Source organism: Mycteria americana, chromosome 1 (assembly GCF_035582795.1).
Source record: "Mycteria americana isolate JAX WOST 10 ecotype Jacksonville Zoo and Gardens chromosome 1, USCA_MyAme_1.0, whole genome shotgun sequence".
Lineage (NCBI taxonomy): Eukaryota > Metazoa > Chordata > Aves > Ciconiiformes > Ciconiidae > Mycteria > Mycteria americana.
Genome location: NC_134365.1, coordinates 33,431,872 through 33,457,149, shown reverse-complemented (window position 1 = coordinate 33,457,149; position 25,278 = coordinate 33,431,872). Strand labels below are relative to the sequence as shown.

The following is a 25,278-nucleotide window of genomic DNA, read 5'->3' as shown; positions in this document are numbered from 1 at the left end:
CCCAGCAGCCCCCGCGGCGCCCCGGCCCCGTCGCCGCCCGGCTCGCAGCGCCCGAGCCGCCGGCGGTTGCGAACCTGCCGCCGTGCGCGGCCCGCCGGGCGCCGCGGCCTGCGGGCGGCCGCTGGTTGGCGGCGGGGGGACACGTGAGGGGGGAGGGGGCAGCGGCGGCAGGAGTTTCCCCGACAGCTGGAGGTTGCGGCGGCGGCTCCTCCTCCCCGGGTCCCCGTTAGAGCCGAGAGACCCCCCGTGCTCCTCCTTATTGACAAACACACAAAGGGCCGCGCCGGGGCCGGGCCGGGGACGCGTCTGGAGCCGGCATGGGAGACAAGAAGAGCCCGACCAGGTAGGGGCAGCGGCGGCGCCTCCTCCTTTCCCCGGGCCCTCTCCGCGGCGGCCGGGTGCGCGGAGCCGGCGGCGATGGCGGCCGGCGGGGCGCCCCGGGGGGGAGGCGGCGGCGGCGGCGTGAGGGCGTCGCGGCCGGTGCTACCCCTGGCGCGCGTGTGTCTCCGCAGGCCGAAGCGGCAGCCGAAACCCTCCTCGGACGAGGGCTACTGGGACTGCAGCGTCTGCACCTTCCGCAACAGCGCCGAGGCCTTCAAGTGCATGATGTGCGACGTGAGGAAGGGCACCTCCACACGGTGGGTCGCCGGCGGCGGCTGAGGGGGAAGCGGGGGCGGGCGGGCGGGAGCCGCTGGGCGGCCTCCCGCCGCCCCGGGGTGCGAGGGAGGGCGGCTCTGACAAGAATCAGGTCATGTTTACCGGGGAGCCGCGGGCCGGGGGGCTCCCCGGTAAACGTGACCCAAGCCGGGGAGCGGTGCGCTGGCGTGTGTGGAAGCAGAAATAATAAATACCAGGAAGGGCATAATTGCCTGCACAGCCTAACCCCAGAGAGGCCGTGCCCCTCGCATGAAGAAGAGCCATCCCCTGGGGCGGGCTGCTGAGACACTCGCCCTTTAATGTTTTGGTTGCTTGTTTTTTTTTTCTTTTAAACTCATTTTTTCTGAGTTTAACTATGCCTCATAAATAGCTCCCTTTTTTATTATTATTATTATTATTTTAATTCGCTTTTCATCACAGAGCGTCACCGTGCAGGTTTCCGGGGCTGTAGGGGTGGATAATAACCCTTCGCTGTTTAGGAAGGAATTGTTGATTAGCTGAATTGCGCCGTATGGAAGTGCCACCCTGCGCATCCGTGACTTCCCAGGAGGACCTTATCTCTGTGAATCCGTCAAAGCTTGCGGTGGATTGCTTGGTTCCTGTGTCTGCCGCTGTTTTTCAGTATTCTGGCCTAAATGTGCGTGCTTGGGGAATGGAAGTTTTTTATAAAACGGGCAGGAGTGCACTTGTAGCCGTTCCATGCTAACCGAAAAAAATATTGCTAAAGATCCTTTGTTACCGTTATCGTACCTGTGGGTTAATCCCGTCAGCAAGCTGAAGTGGCAATAAAAGTTGCAATCCTATCAAAAGGAGCAATTACATTCTAGATACTGTTCAAAGCAGTGCTGAATATGACTTGCAACAAACGTTACATGTTTGAAATTGTAAGTGCAAGGTTGGGTCCAATTGACAAAAAAGATTCACCTTTATTTCTAGAGTTCATTTCCTAGACTTCTGAAAACCAGAATGAGTGTTGAAAGGACTTCTCATAACTTCAGTTTTGAATGCTAGCTGATTTTTTTTATTTTTTGTTTTAACCAAGGAGATCAGTGAGGTAAACGCTCTGAGAAGAATTGCATCTGTCACGTATAGTGTGGTTTCCAGCTATAACAATGGCATTGCATTAATATCACAGATAGATGTGTACAGATCGGTAATACTCAGCAAAACAATACTGCTGAAATAAGGAATGCAAAATCTTTTAAACCAGCACAAATAAAGCCTCTTTAACCTCCAGTCAGTTTGATAAGCAAAGTCAGTTTAAAATTATGTTTTGTTGTATTAGAAACACAGTTGGATAAAAGCACTAAAACTTAAAAAAACAAAACAAAACCCAAACAACCCCCCCCCCAAACCAAAACAAAAAAAAAAACCCAAACAAAGCAAAAAGAGTGTGGAAAAAATAAACAGTCCTGAGAAACCAGTATTATCATTGCCTTCTTTTTTCACCGCTTGAATATTTCATAATTTTTAAAATATTTTAGCAACAAAATGTCTTTTTTTGTTGGTGGTTGGTTTTTTTTTTTTTTTTGTTTCCACTTTCTCCCCCACAGTGATCTGGTATGCAGAGCTTTAGTTGATACATTGATTTTTGTTTCTCTACTTAAACTCTGAAACAATGTGTAGCTGAATAGGTTTATGGGTTTCTTTTTCCCGTAAGGTTTAAATGGGTTGCATTTTCACGTGTTTGCAAAGTCCAGGATTTACACATGGCACGAGATAAATACAGGTTGAGGTTTTACGCCCCAATTCTGAAATTAGATTTGAGCTAGTAAGTAGACCTTTGTGTCCATGGAGAGAATCATTAGGGTGCCAAAGAGACACAAAAGGCCATTTGCATGGATTTTTTTTTTTTTTTTATTTTTTTTTTTTAAGGAGCTGGAGTCCAAGAGACCAAATTGGGGCCTTGTTAAAACATTTGCTGGTACTGCCTATACAACAAAATGTTTTTCATCAATGTTGGTCAGAATAACAATACTTATGTGTTGTTTGATATTTGTGAATGCATTTGATGTTTTGATGACACTGTGAATGCTTTTTTTTTTTGTCTTCCATTTTGAAGCTTAATGTTAGATTAAGTTGATGCCTCAGCATGGTTCTTAGTGTGCAATGGTTCTTACTTCAAAATTTCTACTACTTTTTTTTACTGATGAGAGCTTTGTCTATAAGACACAGTAAAGCACTGTTTTTTTTAGTTCAGAGAAATCTATTCCTTTGTGGTGGATGGTTTAATGTCTGCTTCTGCATGTTAAAATTCACTAAATACGACCAGATTTGCAGATGGAAAAATGGGCAATCATAGTCAAGTTTAGTGGTTTTGAAGGCTACTGGAAATTAGGTGCGAAGTCGATTAAAACAGTTGTATTTTTTATACTAATCATGTACAATGAACTTTACAGAAATATTTTCAGGTGTGGGGTAGGGTTTGTGGGTGTTTTCACTGTTGAATAATTTCTTCTCTCTGAAAGAATTATCTTTTATGCCAGAGGCTAGACATGGATTATGATCTTTAACAACTGGGGGAATTGTTAATATTAGTGGAAATAATTCTTATGACTTCTTGATTATATTTTACTATACTTCTAGACTGAATTTTCAAAGCAGATTGGATCATGGAGTTAAATTACCTTTGTCCATGGCAGTATCACCTTGAATGGTTAAACTGGGCTGTGCTTCCATGGGAGATGTCCAAGAGAAATCCTGGATGCTTCAGGAAGTGGTGTAACTGATTCTCAAGGTGGCACTCTTTGGGTTAGTACGAAAGGAGTGCCCCAGCATGGTGCCAGTTAGACGTGCCATGAGTCAGATGTAAAACTAAGATCATATCTGCCAATTGGAAATCCCTGTACCTTTTACTGTAGAACCGTTGCCAGACTTCAATTTGGTAATGTCACTAAGGATCTAAATTCTCCCTGTAGACATGGCTTTCTTATTTACTTTCTAACCTAAATTGTTCTGTATTGTTGCTTGGGTACTGAGAAATTACTATGTTCCTCTTGATAGGAGACTGTACTGAATATAGTAATTTTCTATATGTGACCTTTAAAACATTTTGAAATCTTTCTAGATGAAAGATGTTGTATAAATGTAAGGAACCTAGGTCTGTAATAATCATTCCTTACTTGGACAAATCTCCTGCTGAAGTTCATTAGAAGCATGAGTAAGGAATGCTGAATAGAACTCGAACGTACTGTGTTATAGAGGGAACTGGTAACGAACTCTATATTTAGGTTGCCTAATAGTTTCCATTATAAAGAATTTGTATGATCTCTTTGAGAAGCTCTATTATTTGCAAAAGCCATTGAAGTTTGGCAAGAGGAAGAGTCCTTAGGCTAAATAAGTGGTTTGATTTCCTTGCCCCATGAAATTGTTTGAGTTTTGCTGAGACATAAACACTTGAAAATCATCATTCCCCCTCTGTCACTTGTGTTGTACAGAAAAGTAAAGTAATGGCTAGAACACTGAAAAAGCCCAGGCCGGCATCACTGTAAAAGCAACAGTGGCAATGATATTATGCTGAAAACTCGGAAGGGAATTACTTGGCTCCTGGGGAGGTTATAGTCGGGTTGCTGAACTTGGTCTGACTCTCACAATTACTGCTTTGCCAAAAGAAAGTTGCTTCCATGGGCACACTACCATTTCTTTTCTTTCTTTCCTTTTGCTCTTCATGGCACTGTCTGAATCAGGAGTACACCAATACTGGTTGACCTTCAAGAACTGGACTGGATTCTTGGACAGACCTTACTGCAGCAAGTATTTGCTCCCAGTTTGTCTGTCCTTCAATAGGTGTTTGTTTGGTTTTTTTTTTCTTGCCAGCTAACATGGTTAGTCATTGTAATTTAGACACATTGTAAAGCTGAAGATTCAGAGTTCCGGTGTTGCTGGGAAGAAGTACACAAGAGGGCTAGCATTCTCTCTAAAGGGATGTACGTTTGCTACACTCTTCTGTCTTCTAGGAGCCTGCGTTACTGCTCCATCACCTCTCTGCTCCATTTTCCTCAGATCATATTAACACTTTTGTTATTCAGCTAGTGACAGCATCCAGATTTAAAATTACCTGTCACTTTACTTTTCTTAATGTGTTTTTTTATGCATGAGTATTGTGGTCTGGTCTGTAGTTGCAGGATCCCATTCTTTTTTCTGTGCTGTGACAAACCGCTTCTCCATTCAGTGTGAAGGATGAGGGTCCAGGGGAGTGTAGTGAGAGCTACAGGAGGAACTGCAAATCTGGCTTTTTAAACTTTAAAAGGCTTGAGGTGATACTCTGCTGTGTATATAAAGGAAAAAAGGGGGGCAGGGGTGCATCAGTTTCCCCTTTCCTGAGTCGATGGCATTCTGTGATTTTTAAATTAGGAAAGAGGGCAGAATTCCAAAGGATATTTTCACTAATAGTATTCTCTTAGCTAATAACAGGAGGATTGTTGTACAAAGACGTAACTACTTTATGCTTGTTATGGTTGTATTTAACTCTATTTTTTAGAACTACTTTTATTGCTTGCTTTGAATTCAGTAAAAACTTAATCTTACCTATGAATCTATGAGACTTAGTGCACACTATTCAAGCCCAAAGTGTTTTTCTTTTAGCAGGGGTAAAGGAGGAGGGAGAATAAGGAAATAAAACAAGAACAAGTGACTTCTGTGAAGTTTGGGGGGTGGTGGTGGTTTTTTTTTAGGTATTCCTCTCTGATACATATGTTGGGCAAGCTGCTATATGCAGTATCATTTACATAAAATAGCCCCTGAAATTTGTAGCCAGAATGAGAAAGTCATCTCAAGTCAGGATGAATTTCTGTGGATTTGGGATGTATACATCTTAACATCTTCTACTGCTGAAGTAGAGACATATATATCCAACTGGATGGGGGGGCATGGCTTCTGTGTCCTATGCTCTATTGATCTCCATTACTGAATCGTTCCTTTTCTCCCAGACAAAGGTATGAAAAGCCAACTTTAAATCATACCAGACAGAAGAGTCTGAGGTATAAGGAACTGGGATGCCATCCTTGTATGTTTGCTTGATATTTGGTCTGTGCTCCTTGATTGTGCCTGAGAGTGTGGCCATTCAATATGTGCACGTATTTTATAAGCATGTCTGACAATCTCCTAAATATGAAATACAGGTCTCTACTTGGAGCTGTCATGAGTTTGTTTTATGCTTTGAGAAGCATAAATAAAATGTTTAATTTTTTAACTTGGATATCAAGGTCATTTTTCTTCACAAAATATGTGCAATTTGTTTAGTCATGTACCATCTGGATGTTTATAAGCACAAATCAGTTACATTTAACCAAATCTGGTATTTGTGTTTCTGTTGAAATGCAGTACTGCTCAGGACAGAGAGTTGGTACTTATCTTGTATATCTGGTTTAACATGTCTGTTTTACAACAGCTTGTTAAGGACTCTCTCTTCTGCCTTCCAGTATGCAGCCTCTGTGTGCGCACATGCGCATGCGTGTGTCAGGGGGAAGGTTGTGAAGGAGAAAAAGAGGAAGAACCGCCTGTCATGCTGATTTTACAAATACATGACTGAATCGAGCTTAACGGACTGAAGAGCTGTTCGTTACTTGTGCTAGTTTGGAGAAGGAAATATTTGCAGGAATGAAGTGAGTGGAAAAGTCATATATAATCCATACTTTACCAAGCTCTGTATTACAAGTTTTATGTTTTAGTTTAAATATTAAATTATGAAGAGGAGCACGAATAAATAGTTCTCTTTTGCTCTGTAGATAGCCATCAGGTAATCTAGTCATTCTGGCCTTCCAGTCTTATTTTTAAAAAGAGTTTTTAAAAGTAACCTTTGGAATTATTTAGGAATTTATTTAGGAATTATTTTCCATGAAAAATATAGTGAAACTTAAGAATTTTGCACACATCAACTTGAATGAGGTTTTGGTTTTCCATATAAAACAATGAAGTAATTTTTATAGATTGGGGTGGCTCTGTTAGATGCTGTTGATAGGCATAGCTTGTATGTGCAACAGAGAATGCAATGGGCAACCAATCAAAAGAAGATAAAACTTATATTTTAGAAAGACTACATAAGCAGTTGGTTTTGGTTTGTTGGGGTTTTTTTTTAAGGTTAATTCTATTGTTAAATCTGTGTAGTTTTGAACCTGACAGATATTTTAATCCCTTACTCTAAACAGCTCATAAAAAAAAAAAAGAAAAAAATGCTCTTTTTTTTAAGCATGAGCGCAGTATTCTTGGTTTAATGTTTGTTTGGGTTTTTTTTTCTACAATTCTTTCCTGATGTCTGTTATAGCTTGGGCTTTTTTCTTTTTTTTTTTTTTTCCCCCTTTTCTTCCCTTTTTTTAATGCAGTCTCCCCAGAACAAAACAAACAGTGTTTCATTTGGTATCGGGCTAAGACCCGGTGGGCCCTGTTTGATCCAACTTTGATAGCTGATTTAAACGTAGTTTAGTTGTTTCTTTTTGCATCGTATTGAAAATAGTAGTTATATCAGCAGTCATCTTTGGCCAGAAATTTAGGTAGCTGTCATTGTGACTTGGCCTTCTATGTGTATATACCTTATGTAATTAAAGAAACAAACATGGAGCAGAAAGAAACCTATTGCTTTCTATAAACTTTCTCTCTTCCCCTCCTATGATAACTAATGATGTCAGAGCTGCTGAACAGGAAGAAAAACTTCTTAGCCCTCTGTTTCCAAGATCTTGGATCTGATCATGGATTTAAGAGATATGCTCCCTAGAAGGCCAACTTTGTTAATGGGCACTGCTGGGTCAGAGGTAGGTTCTGCCAGTTAAGAATGGCTTCTTCAGCTGAATCGTATCAAATACCTGCAAAATAGATTAGCATTTGTTTTCCACAGTTACTAAAGTAGTAAAAGCTTTGAATACATTTGCGTTCATTATAGGGATGGTTCTAAGAAGGCTAACATGTCTCATTTGGCTTATCTATGTTGCCCTAGGAACTCAGGATGGTAAAGGTCTTCCAGTGAGTTAGACCCTCTCCCATATTGAAAGAGGATCAGTAAACCCGGGCAACTTCTAACATAATCTTTGCTCTAACAAGTCTCCAGTGAAGGAGACTGTAACCCCTTTAGACAGCTTATAGTGCTTTTTAGCCTTGATGTTTTTCCAGATATCTAACCTTCCTGTTCAGTAAGATAAGTTCATTTATACTCCACCTATCCCCAGTGAATTACCCACTATATTTGTAGTTCTTTGGTTATTGGGTTATGGTTTCCATGTTCTCCCATTTTCTCTAAGTCTTTCTTACAGAGACAAAATTTCAGCAGCCCTTTCTTATAGGTGACAGTTTTCTTCAGTTTATATCATGATTCTTTATTCTTGACTCTTCAGTTGACACACCTGTTTCTCTACAGTAGTAGCCCAGAATGAGGACATACCTTCAGCTGAGTCATTTCTAGTGCAAGGTTTAGTAGGACTGTGCCTGTCCAGAATCCTGCTGAATTGTGATGTCTGATGTTGGTACTTCCCTGAATGAGGATTTTCCTTTTGTGCAATAGTATCATGATGTTGGCTTCTCTGTGCCTTGCGATCTACTTGATCCAGTACAGTCTGGTGTCCTTTTGCGTCCCATTGTTACGGAAGTAGAGCTTTTTTTATGCAGTTGTGGGACCTGTGGTACTTTATGCTGTCTTTCTTGGATTTCATCATTTTGATTTTTGAGTCATCTTAACTCAGGATGGTCTTGGCAGATAGTTCTCACCACCGTTCAGCTTGGTGCTGTTTGCTTCCTTATTCCTTTGCCCAAAGGATGATTAAGGGTATTAAATAGTATACCTGTAGAACCTAACTGTAAATGCTATCCTACATCTACAGCTGGTGGTTGAGAACTATTAAAAACAAACAAACAAACCCTAATTTTGAACTTCATTCTGCACAACTTTGTCCCAATCATCGTCTAGCTTGAGTGGGAGAATGTATTTTTGATTGTATCAAGTCAAGACGTGGGATGTGTATTGCTTTTCTCCTAGTCGCTAGGACAATTAATCCATTAAAGAGAGAAACTAGACTGTGTCAAGCCAATTGGCTTTATCCTTTAATGCTCCCAATTGTTAAATAAATTTGTTCTAGTACCTTTCTGAAATTTGAGTTAGGCTGAGTCACCTACTACTTCCTGCATTTTTATTTACCCATCTTGTGAATTCTCTTTTCTTTTTTCTTTTTTTCTGCAGTACTTGATGACTTCTTCCATCTTCCTGTAGTTCTCTAAACCATACGTTTCTAAGGGTGAATTTCATTAGATGCTGTTGACTGCCATATATAACATTCAGTAGCCCAGTCTGTTTCTTATTCTAACTTGTACTCGTATCCCCTTGTTTAATTTGGTTATATGGAGTTAAACTTTTGTGTGGAGACTGAAGCAAAGAAGCCTTTATGCCATCTGGTATTTGCTTTCTTTCCATGTTTGATAATGGATATACTTCTTTCATTCTATTTCCATGTTTAAGTACTTTCCTTTGGGGCATAAGTAGTGCGTGGTTTGATGTGTTTAGTGCTTTTTTCTTTTTTTTTTCTTTTTTTTTTTTTTTGTGGAAATGTCATCTTTGTTTTTAGTGCCACCAGTGGTGTTCTTGCTCTCTGTGTCTTTTCTAGGGAAAATGATCAGCTGTCCTGGTCTAAAAGCTACTGGTTTTTGAATAAACACCTACAATAAGATTAAGTATGTTAAAAGAGAAGTTTAGCTGGTAAGAAGAAAGCTCTTGTATTGCCTGTAGAGTGATAAGAAGTTGCATTTTTCTGCCCTATGACGTTTTATAACGATTTTTCCTTTACTGTTGTGACAGCCCACTATGCCTGTTCCTGTTTAAAATGTGATACAAGTGTCTGTACTCTTCATCTTGAAAGTCAGGTTAGGACAGAGTGCTTTGCAGAAAATTTTCTCACAGTATCAAATGATGTCTTGTCTTGTTGGCTGATACAGTCAGCTACAAAATACTTTCAAAGTAGGCTAGTGGAACAAAATATTAAGTGTTCATTTTTTATGCTTTCATGCAGTAGCTTATCCTGGTTTAAGTAGGACAGAGAGATCCTGAGGATTGTCTGTTCTCTCTGAAGTGCATTCCACTGGTATGTGGTACATTGATGTAGAGCAGGCTTGAACTTGGAGAGTTCAGCTGCAGAATGTTGTTGGTAGGCTTTTGGCTGGCAAACTTTCCATCAGAAGTGAGTTTGAAGATACAGATACTACAAGATACAACCTTAAGGTCTGCTACAAGTTTTTTCTTGTTTTCTTAGGAGTTGGGGGAGGGAAAGAAAATGAAAATTGAAAATTTTCCCATTCTAACTTACTGGAAGTTTGGGACTTATCTTTAGACTTTTTCATAATGCTTGAATATACTTTATCTGAACTGCACAGTTCAAATGACAGTGCTTGGTAGAAAAAAAGTGTGAATGAGTGGGGGGTTTAAAATTTCTTTTTAAAATTTCTTTTTAAAATAGAGTTCCTAACTCTAAAAGCTGAAAAATGTTGGTTTGACACATTCAGTGAAAGGAAAGTTGTTTCTTACAGATATCATTGAATTCTGTGATTAGGGTCATGAGCTAGAAGTTCTGTAATTGAAAACGAAGGGAAAAAGAAAAGATGAGGGCTGATGATTATGTGGCATCTTTTTCTATTAATATACATCTTTCTTGAAGAGCATCATGGGGACTTGATTTTTTAGGAAAAGTGTGCAGTCTTTTCCCCTACTTAAGGTGGACATCTTTGTGGGGCTGGCTCTGAATGGAGGAAGTTTCTAGAATGCTGCAACCTTCTGGGAAGATCACACCCGCAGTGCAGAACAAATAAGATAGGTCAGAAGCAAGCTCCTTCCTGTTTGGTCACAAAACTAGCTGTGCCAAGTATTGACCCTGTTTTGTGCAACAATAACTGTGCTGCTGCATCAGTATGAACCTCATGTTTTGCGTGTGTTTTTTTGCATAGGTGCAAGAAGCATCACAGTTTCTACAGGAAGGGGACAGAGGAGCAGCCTGGAGGATCCAATCCTTTGTGGGATTGGAAGTTGGGAGAGGTCATTTCCCCATGAATCCCAAGGATCTAGGGGTCTAAAAGACTGTAACCACTGCCTTCTCTGCAGACTCCCAAATACTGCCTCCTCAGGGGATGTTGTTAAGGAAATTGAGCGTCCTGACCCCTGCTCATGTGTAGCACATTGTCATCTAGGAAACACAAATTGGTTGATACCCATATGTTTCTCAAACAGGGTATTTTCAATGTAGCTGTCACTTATGCTGAGCATCGATGAACCACAGTTTGTGGCGTATGGGGAAGAATTTCTAACAACAATGTGCAATAGGTTGAAGCCTTAAAACTGGTTGTTGGGAAAGTAACATTTGATGGCTGCTTTAAAAACTATCCATGAAGATGAATTTGGGTTTTCTAAAGGTCCTGATACAGATATTTCTTCTTAGGGCAGACTGTTGTGCAGTGTACCAGTTGTCTTCAGGAGACTTGCTGGCCTCATCTGTTAAATGTCATCTGGAAAATAGGGCATTCCCTTTAAGGGAATGATTAAATAGGGACATTGCCTCAAGGGGTAGTTTTCTGCACATTTATACAGTGACTGATAAAACCATATGGGTCTTGTAAGTCTATTCTAATTGAATCAGCTTTTATTGAAAGACAAAATTGCTAGAAATGCACTGAATGGATGAATTCCAAGTAAATGATTCACGCTGTAAAACAGCTAAGAATATGAAAGCACTGGAAATCAGAGCTGGCTGAAAGTTAGAATTCAAATATACATAGGATGTGTAGAAATTGCATTGTTACTCTGCAATATGCATATGGATCTGTATTATGTTTTCCCATACAGACCACTAGTTCCATTGTTTGCACTGTCATAATTATTCGGTTGTATTATTTGTGGAGGCAGTGCAATGTACTGTTAACACTCTAGGATATGACAGAAATGATGGTAATGAGAAAAAATAATTTTGGATAACAACGTAAATTATCAATGTTGAAGATGCATTTAATCATGAACTGCTTCAATGTAGAAATAAAGACTAGTTTCTCACAAGATGGCTTTGTGTGGTGATTAGCATGAGCATATTCATGTGACAGCAAGCTAAACGTAGTTTAATCTGATAGTTTTTATTCTATGAATAGCTTAATAGAGTACTGATGACTGAGGGAGGGTGAGCTGATCTGTGTCAGAATCCAAAGACTGCTTCTCCTGCTAGTGATTTAATTTAATTGCTAGCAACTATTGTACTTGCATTACAAGAACTGGTAATAGGAAATATTTTTTGCTTTTCATAATGTGACTTCAGCTGCTAAAAATCAGGAGTGGCATCATGAACTGCTAGCTTCTGTGTAGACCACAGTGTGTGAGATCTAATTGGCCACAGTGTTTGCAATACTACTTAGTATACATAGTGTTCCTGATGATTTCCTGTTTGCTTTAAATAATATCACTGATGTGCTTATGCAGAAGTTAATTTTTTTTCTTTTTTTCTTTCTTTGGTATTAGGAGGTAAGTTGTGGTCTGGTTGTGCTTGATCACAAAAATCAGGAATGGTAATGGAACAAATGTTTGTGCTGGGTTTTAAGTGAAGATTCCTTTGTTCTGGAATATGGTTTCCTCGGTATTTTGGCAGAACCTGGAAGCTCTTGTTGCACAAGGTGCTGCACAAAGAGCTTGTGGAGTGGATGTGATAGTCCATTAAAAGATAAATGTGATTTAAAAAAGTAAATTTTGCTTATGTATCATATCTAGAAAAAATAAAATGTTAGTTGAAAAATTGCCTGATGGAAGAAAATAAAGTCTCAAAACATTGTAGCTACTAATCTGCAAATATGTGGAAGGATATATTAAAAGCTGGTGTGCGTTTTGTGTGTAGCAATGCGTGACAATTCTCTCTAATTATTTGGGAATTAGTGTTTTGCATTTGACAAAAATAGTCCTCCACTGTTGAAGTTTGAAAAATATTTCATGCTTTAAATATTTACTGTCAAACTAGCACTTGAAAAATTAATTGTCGTCTTGAGGCACGAAGAAAGTTCAGTAAAAAAGATAGGGCAATTGATAGGGTAAAGATAGGGAATTTTTTTCTTTGCTTCCGTACAGCCAGATTGCACGTGGATACTTAAACCTTAAGGATACGGATTTGTGCATAAACTGGAATGAATAGCTTAAATGTAAGACTTAAACTTTTGCCTTGTCACTTGGAAGTTTAATAAGGTTCTGCCATTCACTATGTGTCAAACTGACAGTTGACTGTAGGCATTATTACATGAAGATAGTTACTGCAATGACTTAATGCATGTATGTGTGTCTTGGTTCTATTGATTTCTTTCCATATTATAAAGAACTTAAGTAACAATTTCTTGACTCATAGGAAATTCTTCACCTGTGCATTTGTAAGCCATGATAACAAGATTATGATGCTAAATTAAATTTTGTTCCATTTATTTTATTTAAAGCTGTCAACACCCTTGCAATGTCTGTATAAATATAGGCCTCAGCCTTTGAACATTTTTCATGGATTCCTAGTCTTAAAAAAAAAAAAAAGCTCTTTGAAGTTAAGCTCTTTGCAGGCAGAGGTCAGCTCAAAACAAGGAGGTCTGGGGTAGCTGTGTGTATGTTTAATTTTTCCCTCTGTTCAGGTGAAGTTGCATACATTTGCTGTTATTAAAGCCAGTTACAGTGGGAGGGAAAAGAGACTCTGCAACGGGCATGGATGCAAAAATCACTAGCATTATTGTAACCTGTTTTGCAGAAAGACCTCTGAAAAAGAGAAAACATGCCTGAGGAAGTGGAAATGTTAATTACTTGATGTTTGTAAAGTAACTCGTTATAAGTGTATAAGGGATATAATTGTATTAAAAAGAATTTATGGGAGGAAAGTTTATTTACTTCTTAGTAGCTTCTACTTCAAAGTACTGAATTACTTGTTACAGAAACTGAATTCTGAAATAAATATGTATATATAGATATATATTTAATTCTGGAGCCATTTAGACCTTTTGGCATCTAAATCTACATCATCAGTCCATCATGAAAAAGTCACATTCCAAAGCTGCTGGTTGTAATCTGTCCTGTGATCTTCAGAGTAAAAAGCTGTCTAAGCTCTATTACAAAGTTACAGTTAGAACTGTGCATAATTAATGTCTTTTTGAAAACTTGAAGGAAGCGTATCATACTATAATATTGCTACAATATTTAACTATAGCTGTACCTTGTAAAAGTTACTGAAATAAATGCCATAAGAATTGCTTAAAACATTCATGCCAAAGTGAAGATATTCTCCTAATAATATGTGTTACAGGAGCAGTCTTTCACGTAGGAAATCTTCTATCTAAAACCAGTTTTTCATATCCTTCTTTTTGTCTCTTTGTTTAAAAAACTGTTTACTGTAAAATCGTGCATCTTTCCAGCTGACTCCCTGTGTGCATCTACTTGCTTTGGAGATTAGGAACAACTTTTTATTTTTAAATTAATTGCTCAAATTACTGCGTTAAGGTATATTTGAGAATATGGACCTTAGTAGTTAGAAAAATGAGGACATGTGGTGAAGGAGATTTGAGTAGGGACTAGCAAGAATATGATGATTAAGTAGAAAGTATGCAAAGATAAGCTTTTCTTGAGATTTCAGTAATGACTGTGAACTACAAAAATGGAGATTAGAGTATTACTGTGGATATCAGATTTCTATTAGCTTCTAGAGACATTAATATTTAGGATAGACGTGAGTGGAAAATGATCTTCAAATAAATTATAAGATATTTAAAGCCTGTACATTTGTATTGGGAAATGATCCAGTCTAGTAATGAAAGAACAGAGTAGGATTTGAATGATTTGACTTTGTTCTCAACAAGATTTTCATGCACTTAACTGTATTCTGTTTAGACTTTTAAAAGACATATATGATACAAACATCAGCAAAACAAGATTTTTATTAGGGTTTGGTTAAACCTAACCTTATTTTTTCCAATAGTTTTGCTTAGTTCACAACAGCATATTGTTAATGGAGTTACTTAAAGTGGAATAAACAATACAATGTTAGAGTTTTCTTTCTTGCTCAAGGAGATGAATTATTTAAGTAAAAACGAACAAGTACTTACTCTGATATTAGCTTTACAGGAGTTTGTCTTTTTGATTTTGGTGACAGTTCTGAGAAGTGTTGAGCAGGGTGGTCTGTAGGCTTATTATATGCACGGCTCTGTGGAATGAGCATGTGTGGTTTCTCTTGGTGAGCTGATATATCAGGTCTTGTACTGTCTTGCAAATGCATTCTGAAAACACTTGTGGGAGTGTTTTAAACTGTTTCAATTGTTTTTAATGTAGTTTTGCAGAATTTTAGAGTAGCCAATGTATGAGAGTCTTTACTTTTAACAACTTTGTGAAATTATCCAGTCAAGTTATATTTATGAAGGGATGTTTACAAAACTATTTGATTAGGTATCTAGTGGTAAGATTTGATATTATTTAGATGGAGAGAGAGTCATAATCATCATGAGGTTGGCTTTGTGTTGTCTGGAGGTGAGGAATATATGGTAAGATATAAAAATAAAGAGGCAGTGGAGCGATACAGAATATTGAGGAACACAACAGTGTGCATTTCTAAGGACAAATATAACCTTGTATTCAAGATGCAGTACTAAAATTATGCTATGAATTTTCCAAGAATGTATTGGCTTGTCTGAAGTAAAATACATGTTTGCTGTAAGCAAATGGGGAGCACACTTTAAATAAAATGGTCATTGGAAATGGCCCCCATCCTGTTGTTTTCTGCATAAAGGCTGAAGCTGTAAGAAGGAGATGACTAAATTTAATTCCAAGGTCTGTCCTCCTTTATCAGGGATTATTCTTATTTTCAATGGCAATGCACTACAAAATACAGACAACTAAAGACTTTCAGTCCACCTGCTGTCACAAGAATTAAATTTACTACCAAATTCTAAAATAATTGAAGGTTGGAAAAACTCAGGCTTGCTAACAAGGCATTTCTGAAATCCTCACTAGATGAGGGAATAGCAAAAGCTGGTGGTGGAGAGGTACTAGTACATGATCAAAATTGGAATTCCATTTGAAAAAAATACCGAGTATCTTAACTCAATCAGCTCAGTCAGAAACACACAGAAGCCCCACAGCAGCAGATGGAAAGGAGATATGCAAGTCTGCAGGGCACCAGAAGGAGAGAAAAAAAAAAAACATTTTTTTCATGATGATGTAAATGTACAGTAACTTCTAGGTGAACAAAATACACACACCTTTTGTAGGTTTGCTATGAAATGAGAAATTTAAAATTTGGTGCAGAGTAAGCTTAGAAGAGTTTTATAACAGCTTCTAAAAGCTTGCATTTCAATAAGACGACAGACTCCCCAAAAAGAGGTGGGTTAGAGGGAGGACAACAAGATACAATTAAAGTAGAAATTAGTTGTGTCATGGTAACGGTGTTTATATAACATGGTATATATTACTGTAAGTTGTATGCTGTTTTCAGGTATCCAACAATTTTATCAGTCTTGTAGGCAGTGTAAATCTGTATTTGATGTGTCCAAACCTTCTAGCATGGCTGAATACCTTAAAAATCAGATACTGAGGATAGTATAGAAGAGTGTATCATTTTGGGCAAAACCAATAAGATTTTAAGTATGAATACTAGTGGACATGGTGGGTTTGGGAAAAACATAGGAAGAGTGATCTTTGAAGTATCATATAATTACTTGACTAAAAGGTTAACCTGTGGGGAAGGTGCTAGTTTTGAATTTGAGAAGAATGCGTTAAATGCTTTCCTTGCATTTGGCAGTAATTTTGAAAAGTGTCTTAAAATTTTAATGCTGTTTGAATTGTTACAGTACTATAACACATTCCTGTGCATCACCTCGTTGTCAGAACTGCCTGCAGGAAGGCTCCACAGTAAAGTTGTTTTCTGTCCAAAGTTACTGAGCATTTGCAGTGGCTTAAGAGTGCACACAGCTGGTTACTGTGTATCAGCTTATCCATGATACTTTATTTATATTTCTGTAGATCTATGGGACACATTTTATATGGAAATCGGGGGACAACAGAGCTGTCAAAGGAAGAAGCAAGCAGTGTAATTATAGGTAAATGAAAGAAAAGTTTCTGTAATTAAAGTAAGGGTGAGTGCTTGAACAAAAATTTCTAGCTATCCAAATGGAAACCAGCTGAATTTTGGCATGACTTAAAGTAGAAGTTGCATAAGTTTGTATATAAGATAAGATAGGATGAGATAGGAGGAAAAAATCGAAGGGGTATTAATCAGATAGAAAGTGGAGGCACTGTCATGACGATACTGTAGTAGTCATATTTCTTTGTGACTGTCAGAAGCGCGCAATTTTGGGAAGGCTGCTTTTTAAGCAGTTGTCCTTCATAAGTAGTAAACAAAGAAGAAGGTAGGATACAGGAAAACTTGCAGTGGTTTGAGGAGCTGACTGACTTTCTCTGATGCCTAGTGATTAGTTCTAGGTATTTTTTCCTAGAAGCTGACTGAGCTTGTTCTCTTGTGCTTTGCCTGAAGATAGTTAATTGGGAATGCCTGGCTTTGATTTTAGAGTTTCTACTACCTTAGTCAGAACTGTGACAAGCGTTCTGGGTTTAATCCATAGTGCATCAGCATACGCTGTGTTTATAATGCAGCTTCTGGAATAAACTCCAAGACTTTCCCAAGGAGACATCATAAAAAAAACTGTGTGGAGTTTGTAAAGGCCAAAGCATTTCTTTTTTTTTTGTGCTGATCCTATTCTTTAGCCATCAGCTTTGCAAGTTTGACCAAAGATGATTTGTATAAATGGAGGTTCTGCTTGTGAGGCCTTTTGGCAGTAGCGATTTTGATAATTCTTGAAAAACCCTGGAGAGTGAAATTCAGGGCACTGATTGACTAGATTACTGGTTTCTAAAGAATGAGTTCTGCTGTGCCTTGCTGATGGGACAGAACAGATTGCAGAAGTGTGAATGAAGTTGACATTCAAAAACATGCTGGACTCATTACTCGAGTCCTGTGCAGTGAGGGCCTTAAAGCAACAAGAAGTAGAGTAGAAGATTTGGGAACTTCCTTTAACTTGGAAGCATTTATTCAGTCCTCCTGAATCACATGAAAGCGAAGAATACTTTGTATTTAAAGAATAATGTGGATTTTTCATTTTTGAGGAAAGGATTCTGTGACCAAGGGCAAGACAAAATCAGTGAGGTTTCTGTTCCAGATACTTCTTTCTTTCTTGAGGGATGAATCTGCTGTCTTGAACAAAAGGTCAGTGTCTCCCTGTAGGGAAGAGAAGTTTAGATAAATGGTGGTACTTAAGGATTAGGTGTGCCTTTGAATAAAACCTCTTTAAGTCTCTGAAACCAGTTTTGTGGGTTTTTTCTTTCCTTTTTTTTTTTTTTTTAAGAAGTGATGATCTTTTACAGTGGAGGAAAGGAAAAAAATTCGTGTGCAAAGTTGAAATTGTGGAATGTATGGGATACTGTGTAGAGATTCTACATAAAAGCAGGTGAAGAATTTTGAAAAAATACCACAGGCTTTGTTTTGCTCAGGAGCTGGTCTTCTCTGGCAATGAAAATATGATAGGAGATAAGATATTGCTGATAAGCCTGAAAGCTCGAACTGTTCTGATGAATAAATGATTCCTGGTATATAATAGTTACTTGTTCTGTTTGATAGTACGAACATCTTACCTGTTTCATTGAATCTTTCTGTCACTCAAAAGGTAGCTTCTTAGCATCTGGAAGAGAAACTTGAGTCCACGAACTGAAAATAGATCAATACCATATTGGGCAGCTACGACATAACAACCTTCTGTAGGAATAGTGTTTCACAGGCAATTTCTTCCTGATTTCTAGGATTGGGCAAGATGTGTATTTCATAGGAAACCAGGGAGTAAGATGAATTTGAAAACAGAATTGTATCAGCTCATTGATAGGTAAGTAAAACTGGACTAGGATATTACTCTAGTTATTGGAGGAAAAGTGTGGCAAGTAAAGTGACGAGAGCTCAATAGCAGATGTAAATATCTGGCTTAACATGTGGTATTCTAAAAGTTTTTAGATATGTTGCATGTGGCACTTGCTTTACAAAATAGATAATTTGCCACTCCAGACAGGATAAGCATCCAGCAGGGGCTTTTTGTTTGAATTGAAGCCAGGAGGTAGATCCACTTCAGAAGAGGAAAGGGAAGGAAAGGATCATATTAGAACAGAAGCTTTGCTTGGCAGATACTATTCTGGATCCACGTCATCTGTTGAAGAGCGTCTTTCAGTTTGATTGAAAGCTGAGGTGACAGCATTTCCTTAATTTAGACCTGTTCTGTTAAGACTAGGAAATCGTAATTTTAATACTTTTGCCATAATAAAATACACAAAGCAGAGATTTAGCTTCAAGAAGGAGTGTGCCTTTGAGTATGTCTCCTATTCTTCAGAATATCTGAACTCTGTAAACTGCGCGTTATAGATGACAATACACTTTTCCCACAATAGGTTGAAAAGGTGTATGTATTCAGCACTGAGATTTAATTACAGCATCTAGCTTTCCGTATAGAAAAGCATAGGATATGTTCTAAGATCTGTGGATACTGGGAGGATATGGGTACTGGTTCTGTGTGGACCAGTCCAAGTCCAGCATGGCTCACACTGAATCAAAGATAAGGTGTTGGCTGCTCTGTTGGTGACTGTTGATGTCTCTGCACTGTGCTTCTCAGCAGTCTTTATTTGCTTGGCTGCACTGTGCTGCTTGGCAGGCTCTGCGTGTTCAGGATATGCAGCACCAAATGGATGAATCTTCTCTGAACCCTGCATGCAGGGGTGCATCATGCTGACACAGGACTCACTTGAGATGTAGGTAGATTTGGGGTTGGTTCGTGGAAAAACTGTCACAGTTGTCCACATCATGCTCTTTGTTTCCAGACTGTAGCGGATGGACCCTAGAACTGGTTTGACAGATAAGTAGCTCAGGTCTGTCAGAATTTGAGTTTATACTCCGAGTAGTGCAGGAGACATTAGACTACTTTATGAACTCACGATGGCTGTAGAAGCAGCATTGTGCAAATGTAGTTGTGCTCTATATAAATTAAATTCAGCCAGACCTCAAGATGCTTCAGCATTAAGCCAGTTTGGTTGTCTGCACGTTTGATGCCAACTGAGGCGACTGAGAGTTTACTGTACTTCTGCTGTGTATGTTGTTTATGAGTATTGTACATAGATTTTTTTTTTTTTTTAAATTTCTGTTTTCAAAATGGACCCGCTTTGTGCTAATGAGACCAAGTTATTCACCATATCAAATTGGTCAAAATTCTTTTTACATAGATTACTGGTGAATACTGTGTGAGGGAAATTAAGGAAGCACGTACTGCTGTGAGATGTTCAAAATGACTTATGAGCAAGAAGGTATTGTGTTGAGCTCTGGGAGAGGGAAATGACTTGGGGCAAAAGTTTGGTCTAGTGCACTGCGTGTATTCTTGAATGAGTATTTTCATCACTAGGAATGTAAATTGCTATGTTATAAAGTTGTTGTTGTTTTTTTTTTTTTTTTAAGAATGTCAACAATGAAAACTAGTCCATCGTTCTCGGTATTAAATTGATGCTCTCAAAGGGAGCAAATATGTTGAATGAGTTTCTGCACACAAAACCTAAATAGACAATTCTCTGCAGCCTCTGTAAATATACCCTCTAAACCAGCAGCTAGATCAAATCCTGTAAGATAAAATGTAGTCACATCCTGCCACAAGAAGAATAGAGTTAAAATGATGCCATCCTTGTCATTTAGCATTAATGGTATTTGTAAGGAAGACAAAAAATGTATCTTTGAATGTTTGTATTACTGTGTGTTGTTTTTTTAAAGAAAAATCTTAGTTTTCCTTATTTTTTAAAGGAGATTATGAAGTGTGTGAGTATTTGGATGCAGGACCTTGAAAGCAACATTGGAATTAGATAATTAATAAAACCATAATGGATGAGGTTGGAATAGAAACATAGGTAGAAGTATGGCTGATGTTAACTTAGAAGAAAGAGAACACTGGCTGAAAAGGAAAACTAAGTGATAGAGAAGGAGAGGCATAATATTTGGATCTGTGATGTTTAGTGATCCCTTGCAAACTCAGTAAATCAGTTTGTTGGTATGGCTGCAGTTGGTAGGCTGCAGCCTACTGAACTTCAGGGCCTAAACCATAAAGTTCACCTCTGTTGGGAAGAATTGGTAGCTCTTATCTTTTGTAATAATGTATGCCTCTCTTGGTTAGTGTTCCACTTTAAATGACTGAACTGAAATGATTAGATAAAAATGCAAAGTTTTGAGGGGCTGACTAAGCAATATGCATTGTATTTATTAACGTTTCTGCCCATAGTTCTGGATTATTCAGCTGTAAAGTCACTCTCAGTGGTAGAGGCAAAAATGCTTGTAATCATAATGCAGAAGTTTTATAGAGCTTCTTTCTAAACACCAGTTAGCTCAGGTGCTCTTGAATATGCTCAAAAAGCAAATTACTATAAATATATTGATGAAATAAAAGGTGGTGTTAACATTGCCTGTATCTACTAAACCTGTAGCAGCCTATTACAAGGAGTCTTTAACTAACTGGTTTTGAAAACCAGTAATTTAAAATGTATTTTGGCAAATCATCAAAATCAATTTCCTGTTACAGGAATAGTTTTTCTTACATTTATCTTCTCTGCGAGAAAGCCTTCTATGTATGAATTCCTTCATGCTTGAATGACATGATTCAGCTACCGCTAAATCATGAACAATTCTATCAGGTTAAAGCTTCATGAGTGGTAAAGTCATCTCTTGAAGCCTGCATGGCTTGCAAAGTGCTTCGTTGCAGTTCAGTAGGCCCTTTTGAGTACCTGGGAAAAAAAAAAATTGAACGCTTGAAAGACACTCTCAGTGTTGAGAGATGTGAATTTATTTTTTTTTCTCAGTTTTTTAATATAAAAACATTGAATGCCTCATTTAAGAAATCTGGAAGTGACAAAGCAGATAATAAATTTTGGAACATAGATGTAACTGATAGACAGCTATAGAAATAAGTGACAACAAAAAGATGGATGTTTAATTGGGAGGAATAAAATAAGTGAGTGGAATTCCTTGTCACAGCAAAACCACATAGAACCTCGATTCATTTTTAGTGCATCTTTTCAAACATGATTTCTCTGTGGTTATTTTGTCTTAACTGACTTCTGTCCCTTGTGGCAACAATCTTTTTTGTCAGTCTCATTTTTTTTTATGGTACGAGAAAAATAAGTTCTAAACCTAGGACTTAGTTCTAAGCTTAATTTCCCAGCTGTACTCTAATAGAAATTACCTAGTTTGCCCTCAGGAATTGAAATTATTGCAAATTGAGAACTCCCAAACTAGTTGGCTAAGAATTTTTTTCCCATCTCTACCCCCTTTTAACAAGTTTCCGTGATCATGGTGTTGTCCACAGCCCTGGGCAATAATTAATTCTGTGTTGAGAAGTTCACTACTGTCTTACTTCATAAGTAACATGTCAGATTATTCTCTCAGGTCACTGTGTAGTAATGATGGGATTGTCATTTGGCCATCATTAGGAATATTAACTCCCTGTATCCCTATCTCCTGGAGCAATCTTCAGTTCAAGACAGATGATCAGTTTTGTTTAGATATCACAAGTGTTTTCCACCTGAAATGATAAGCTTGTGCATCAATTACATCTTGGTTCTTCTTGCTTTGTTATGAACTACTATGACAAGTAATTGAAACAGTTCTGAGGCAAGTTTTCTGAAGTCCTATGTACTCTGTTAACGTAAACAATTGTAGTCCATTGAGTCATTTCAGTGATTTTGGACTCTACTGTGTGTTTTCCAAGGTCCTAGTTGCAAGGCTCTCCTGAAAAGCATGTAGTCATGTGTTTGCCAGTTGATAAAAGCTGGGTAGTTTTCACTAAGTGATCCGTTGCTGATCTTCATCTCTCCATGAGTTAGCATGGGCTTAGTTCATGAGTGGATATGTGGTAGTCCAGTTTTTACCCCAAAGTTCTATGGTGTTGACATTTTTAATAGTCTTTATTTTTACTTTAATTCATTAAGAACTTGCTGTGAAGACTCATGAAATCTCAGCTGGTTTATATTAACTGCTTTTCCCACACTTTATGGATTCTTGTAACTTGGCTTTCACTCTGTAACATGAACTATTGCAATCATTACTGAAAATATAACTTGCTGATGGGAGCTGCCTTGATTTTCTGCTTTTGTTATTTTACTCGTCACTTCATCTAAGCAAGAAGTGCCGGTAGCATGGTCCTGTGGGTTGGGATGATAAATAAACATGTGTAAGAGCTGATAGCTTCTGTTGCTTTAATAACTGCTTTGTATTTTCAGAGTAACACAGTGCATAAAATTTGTGCTTTTCCTAGTTAAAAAAACCCAACAATACAACCCAACTAACAAAACCCAAGAGCTTGGCAGGGTAAACATTCTTTTGGAGAAGAAATTTGCATCTCCAAAGTCTTAATAGAATCACAGACCTTCCTTTTTATATGTCATGACTTGAAATGTCTTAATTCCAAAATTTCGAAGTAAAGAAATACCCTTGCATTGGAAAGAGTAAAATGTTTCATTTCACATTAGAATCCTTGTATTCCAATACAAAATAAAATAAAAATGAAGCAATTTCAAAATAGTTTTCAGAAATGTAAAAATAATTAACTGTCAAAATTCTTTTGCCTGCTGTTCCTCTTCTCACTGTGGTTTTTAGTTTGGATCAAAACGTGGAAATGAAACCTGTGCTGTGTATATTGATGGAATGTGGTTGGACGTTTCTGTTGCCAGCTTTTAAAGTATACATGTTCTGACAGCTATATCCTACTATTATTAATGCAGTATATTTTTTTCCAGTGAACAACCTGATAAAAATGATATACAACTTAACACGATTTGTCATTGCTTTCAATGAATTTGTTTGAGCTGACAACATTTAAGTTTTACTCTGTAAGGCCAACAGTGGCTTTAGGTCTGATACCTGAAAGGTCAGCTTTTTCCTTTTTGTGATATGGATTGTATACTTCAGTATTGCAGTACACTCAAAACAGACCCCTTCATCATTTGAGGGTGCTGGGATTGGGTGGTAAAGTATTCCCTCTGGAAGCTTCATCTTTTGGAGTTCACTCCGTGTAAGTCTCTGTCTGGATATGACAACTGGGAGAAGAGGGGACATTGCAAGGTCTTGTCTCTAAATCTTTAAAAAAAAACAAAACCAAACCCCAACCAACTCATTTGTTGATAATGCAAGTAAGTGAACCAGAAGGCTGTAATGGGTTTAAATTTTATATGCTATTTTAATTAAGTATTAGCAGCAAGATAAGTTTTAGCAGTATTTCTTTTTATAGTGATTGTTAATGTTAACTGAAGTGTAGAGAGTTTGAGACTTGTGAAGTCTAAGCATTATGCGTTTCTGTATGTATGTGCACACAGGAAACCTCGACCTGTCTCTCAGCTGGTTGCACAACAGGTTCCTCAGCAATTCGTGCCCCCTACACAATCAAAGAAAGAGAAAAAAGACAAAGTAGAAAAGGAAAAAAGTGAAAAGGAAACAACAAGCAAAAAGAACAGTCATAAGAAAACCAGGTAAAAATTTTAGAAACTTTTGTGGTATTGGTAAAACATTATTTAAAAAAAGAAATCGCAGAATATTTTCTTATTTTACTGCTTTGTAAGTACTGTGGCAAGTTCTTTTGACAATAAAGCTAAATATTTGTGCGTGAAGTTCCACTGGTTTAGGATGCCTATTAAATGTGAAGAAAACCTGCAGTTTGTAATTTTGACCAGAAGATGGAGACCAGTTGAACATAGAGAGAAAGACTTGGGTATTTTTGTTAAGTGTTACAGATGTATTTCTCACACCATACAAAACTGTAGATAGGCAAACGGATGATACTAATCTCTGGAAAAGAGAGGGGACAGGAGTGACTAGTTTTCATGCAAAATAGTAGGAGAGAGAGAGAACCAGTACCAGACTGCAGAAGAGTGGGAAAGTAACATGGTTATTGCTATCCTTGCAGAACTGGAATAAACTTTGGAGGGCTGAACTAGGGTATAAATTAATGTGACAGGATAAGGCATGTATACGACCTAGTGATAAAAATCTCCATGCTGCATCTGGGATGCTGAAGGAAACCTTGGACTCTTAGAACTGAGAACATGAACTATTACAGTACAGACAAGCAGTTGTAAAAGCCTTGATCTTGCTGTAAGACCAGGTGGAAGGAATGTGCAAACTGCAAAACAAAAGTAGCAAGTTTAACCCCTAAACCATCACAGTCTAAGCATAAAGTTATTGTGGCAAGAATGCTGTGCCAAAAAGCTCAGAAGTATACAAGACATGTAGTCTAACCAAATGTGGGAGGAACTATTGATTTTTTTTTTTTTTAATTATTTTTTTGGAAGCACTCCAAAGTAGTCCAGCCAAGGACGATCCTTTGCAATTAGTTATGCAGAGAAGTAGCAGATGCCTTTCTTGTGCCTGAAATAGGATCATCAGGATCAGAACCAGGGGAAGATTGAGAGTCAAGTGAGAACAGTTGTTAAGAAAGTCATGGTTAGGATTAAGGACACTGAGATGTTCCTTCTTTTTCTTTTTTTCTTAATACTCAAACCTACTAGCTTACCTCATGCAGCTGAAGTACTTCAGTTATGAAGTATTTGAAGTTATCATAGTG

The 25,278-nt window shown here is 38.0% G+C and overlaps 1 protein-coding gene and 1 long non-coding RNA gene across 3 annotated transcripts in view; both read left to right on the top strand.

Annotated features, from left to right (window-relative positions):
* Positions 1 to 8: 8 nt before the first annotated feature.
* Positions 9 to 25,278, top strand: part of YAF2 (YY1 associated factor 2) — a 36,102-nt gene continuing 10,832 nt past the window's right edge. For both annotated transcript variants that reach the window (XR_012774389.1, XM_075494119.1), the window contains exons 1-3: positions 9 to 343; positions 513 to 638; positions 24,035 to 24,187. Coding sequence is in view for 1 of the 2 variants with exons in the window: in XM_075494119.1 (XP_075350234.1) it covers positions 318 to 343; positions 513 to 638; positions 24,035 to 24,187 (305 nt within the window). In the remaining variant the exon portion in view is untranslated. The remainder of the gene's footprint in view (positions 344 to 512; positions 639 to 24,034; positions 24,188 to 25,278) is intronic.
* On the top strand, positions 6,127 to 11,801 carry LOC142405929 (uncharacterized). The gene is made up of 3 exons (XR_012774392.1): positions 6,127 to 6,260; positions 7,281 to 7,403; positions 10,570 to 11,801. It is a non-coding gene; the product is annotated as an uncharacterized LOC142405929 (long non-coding RNA).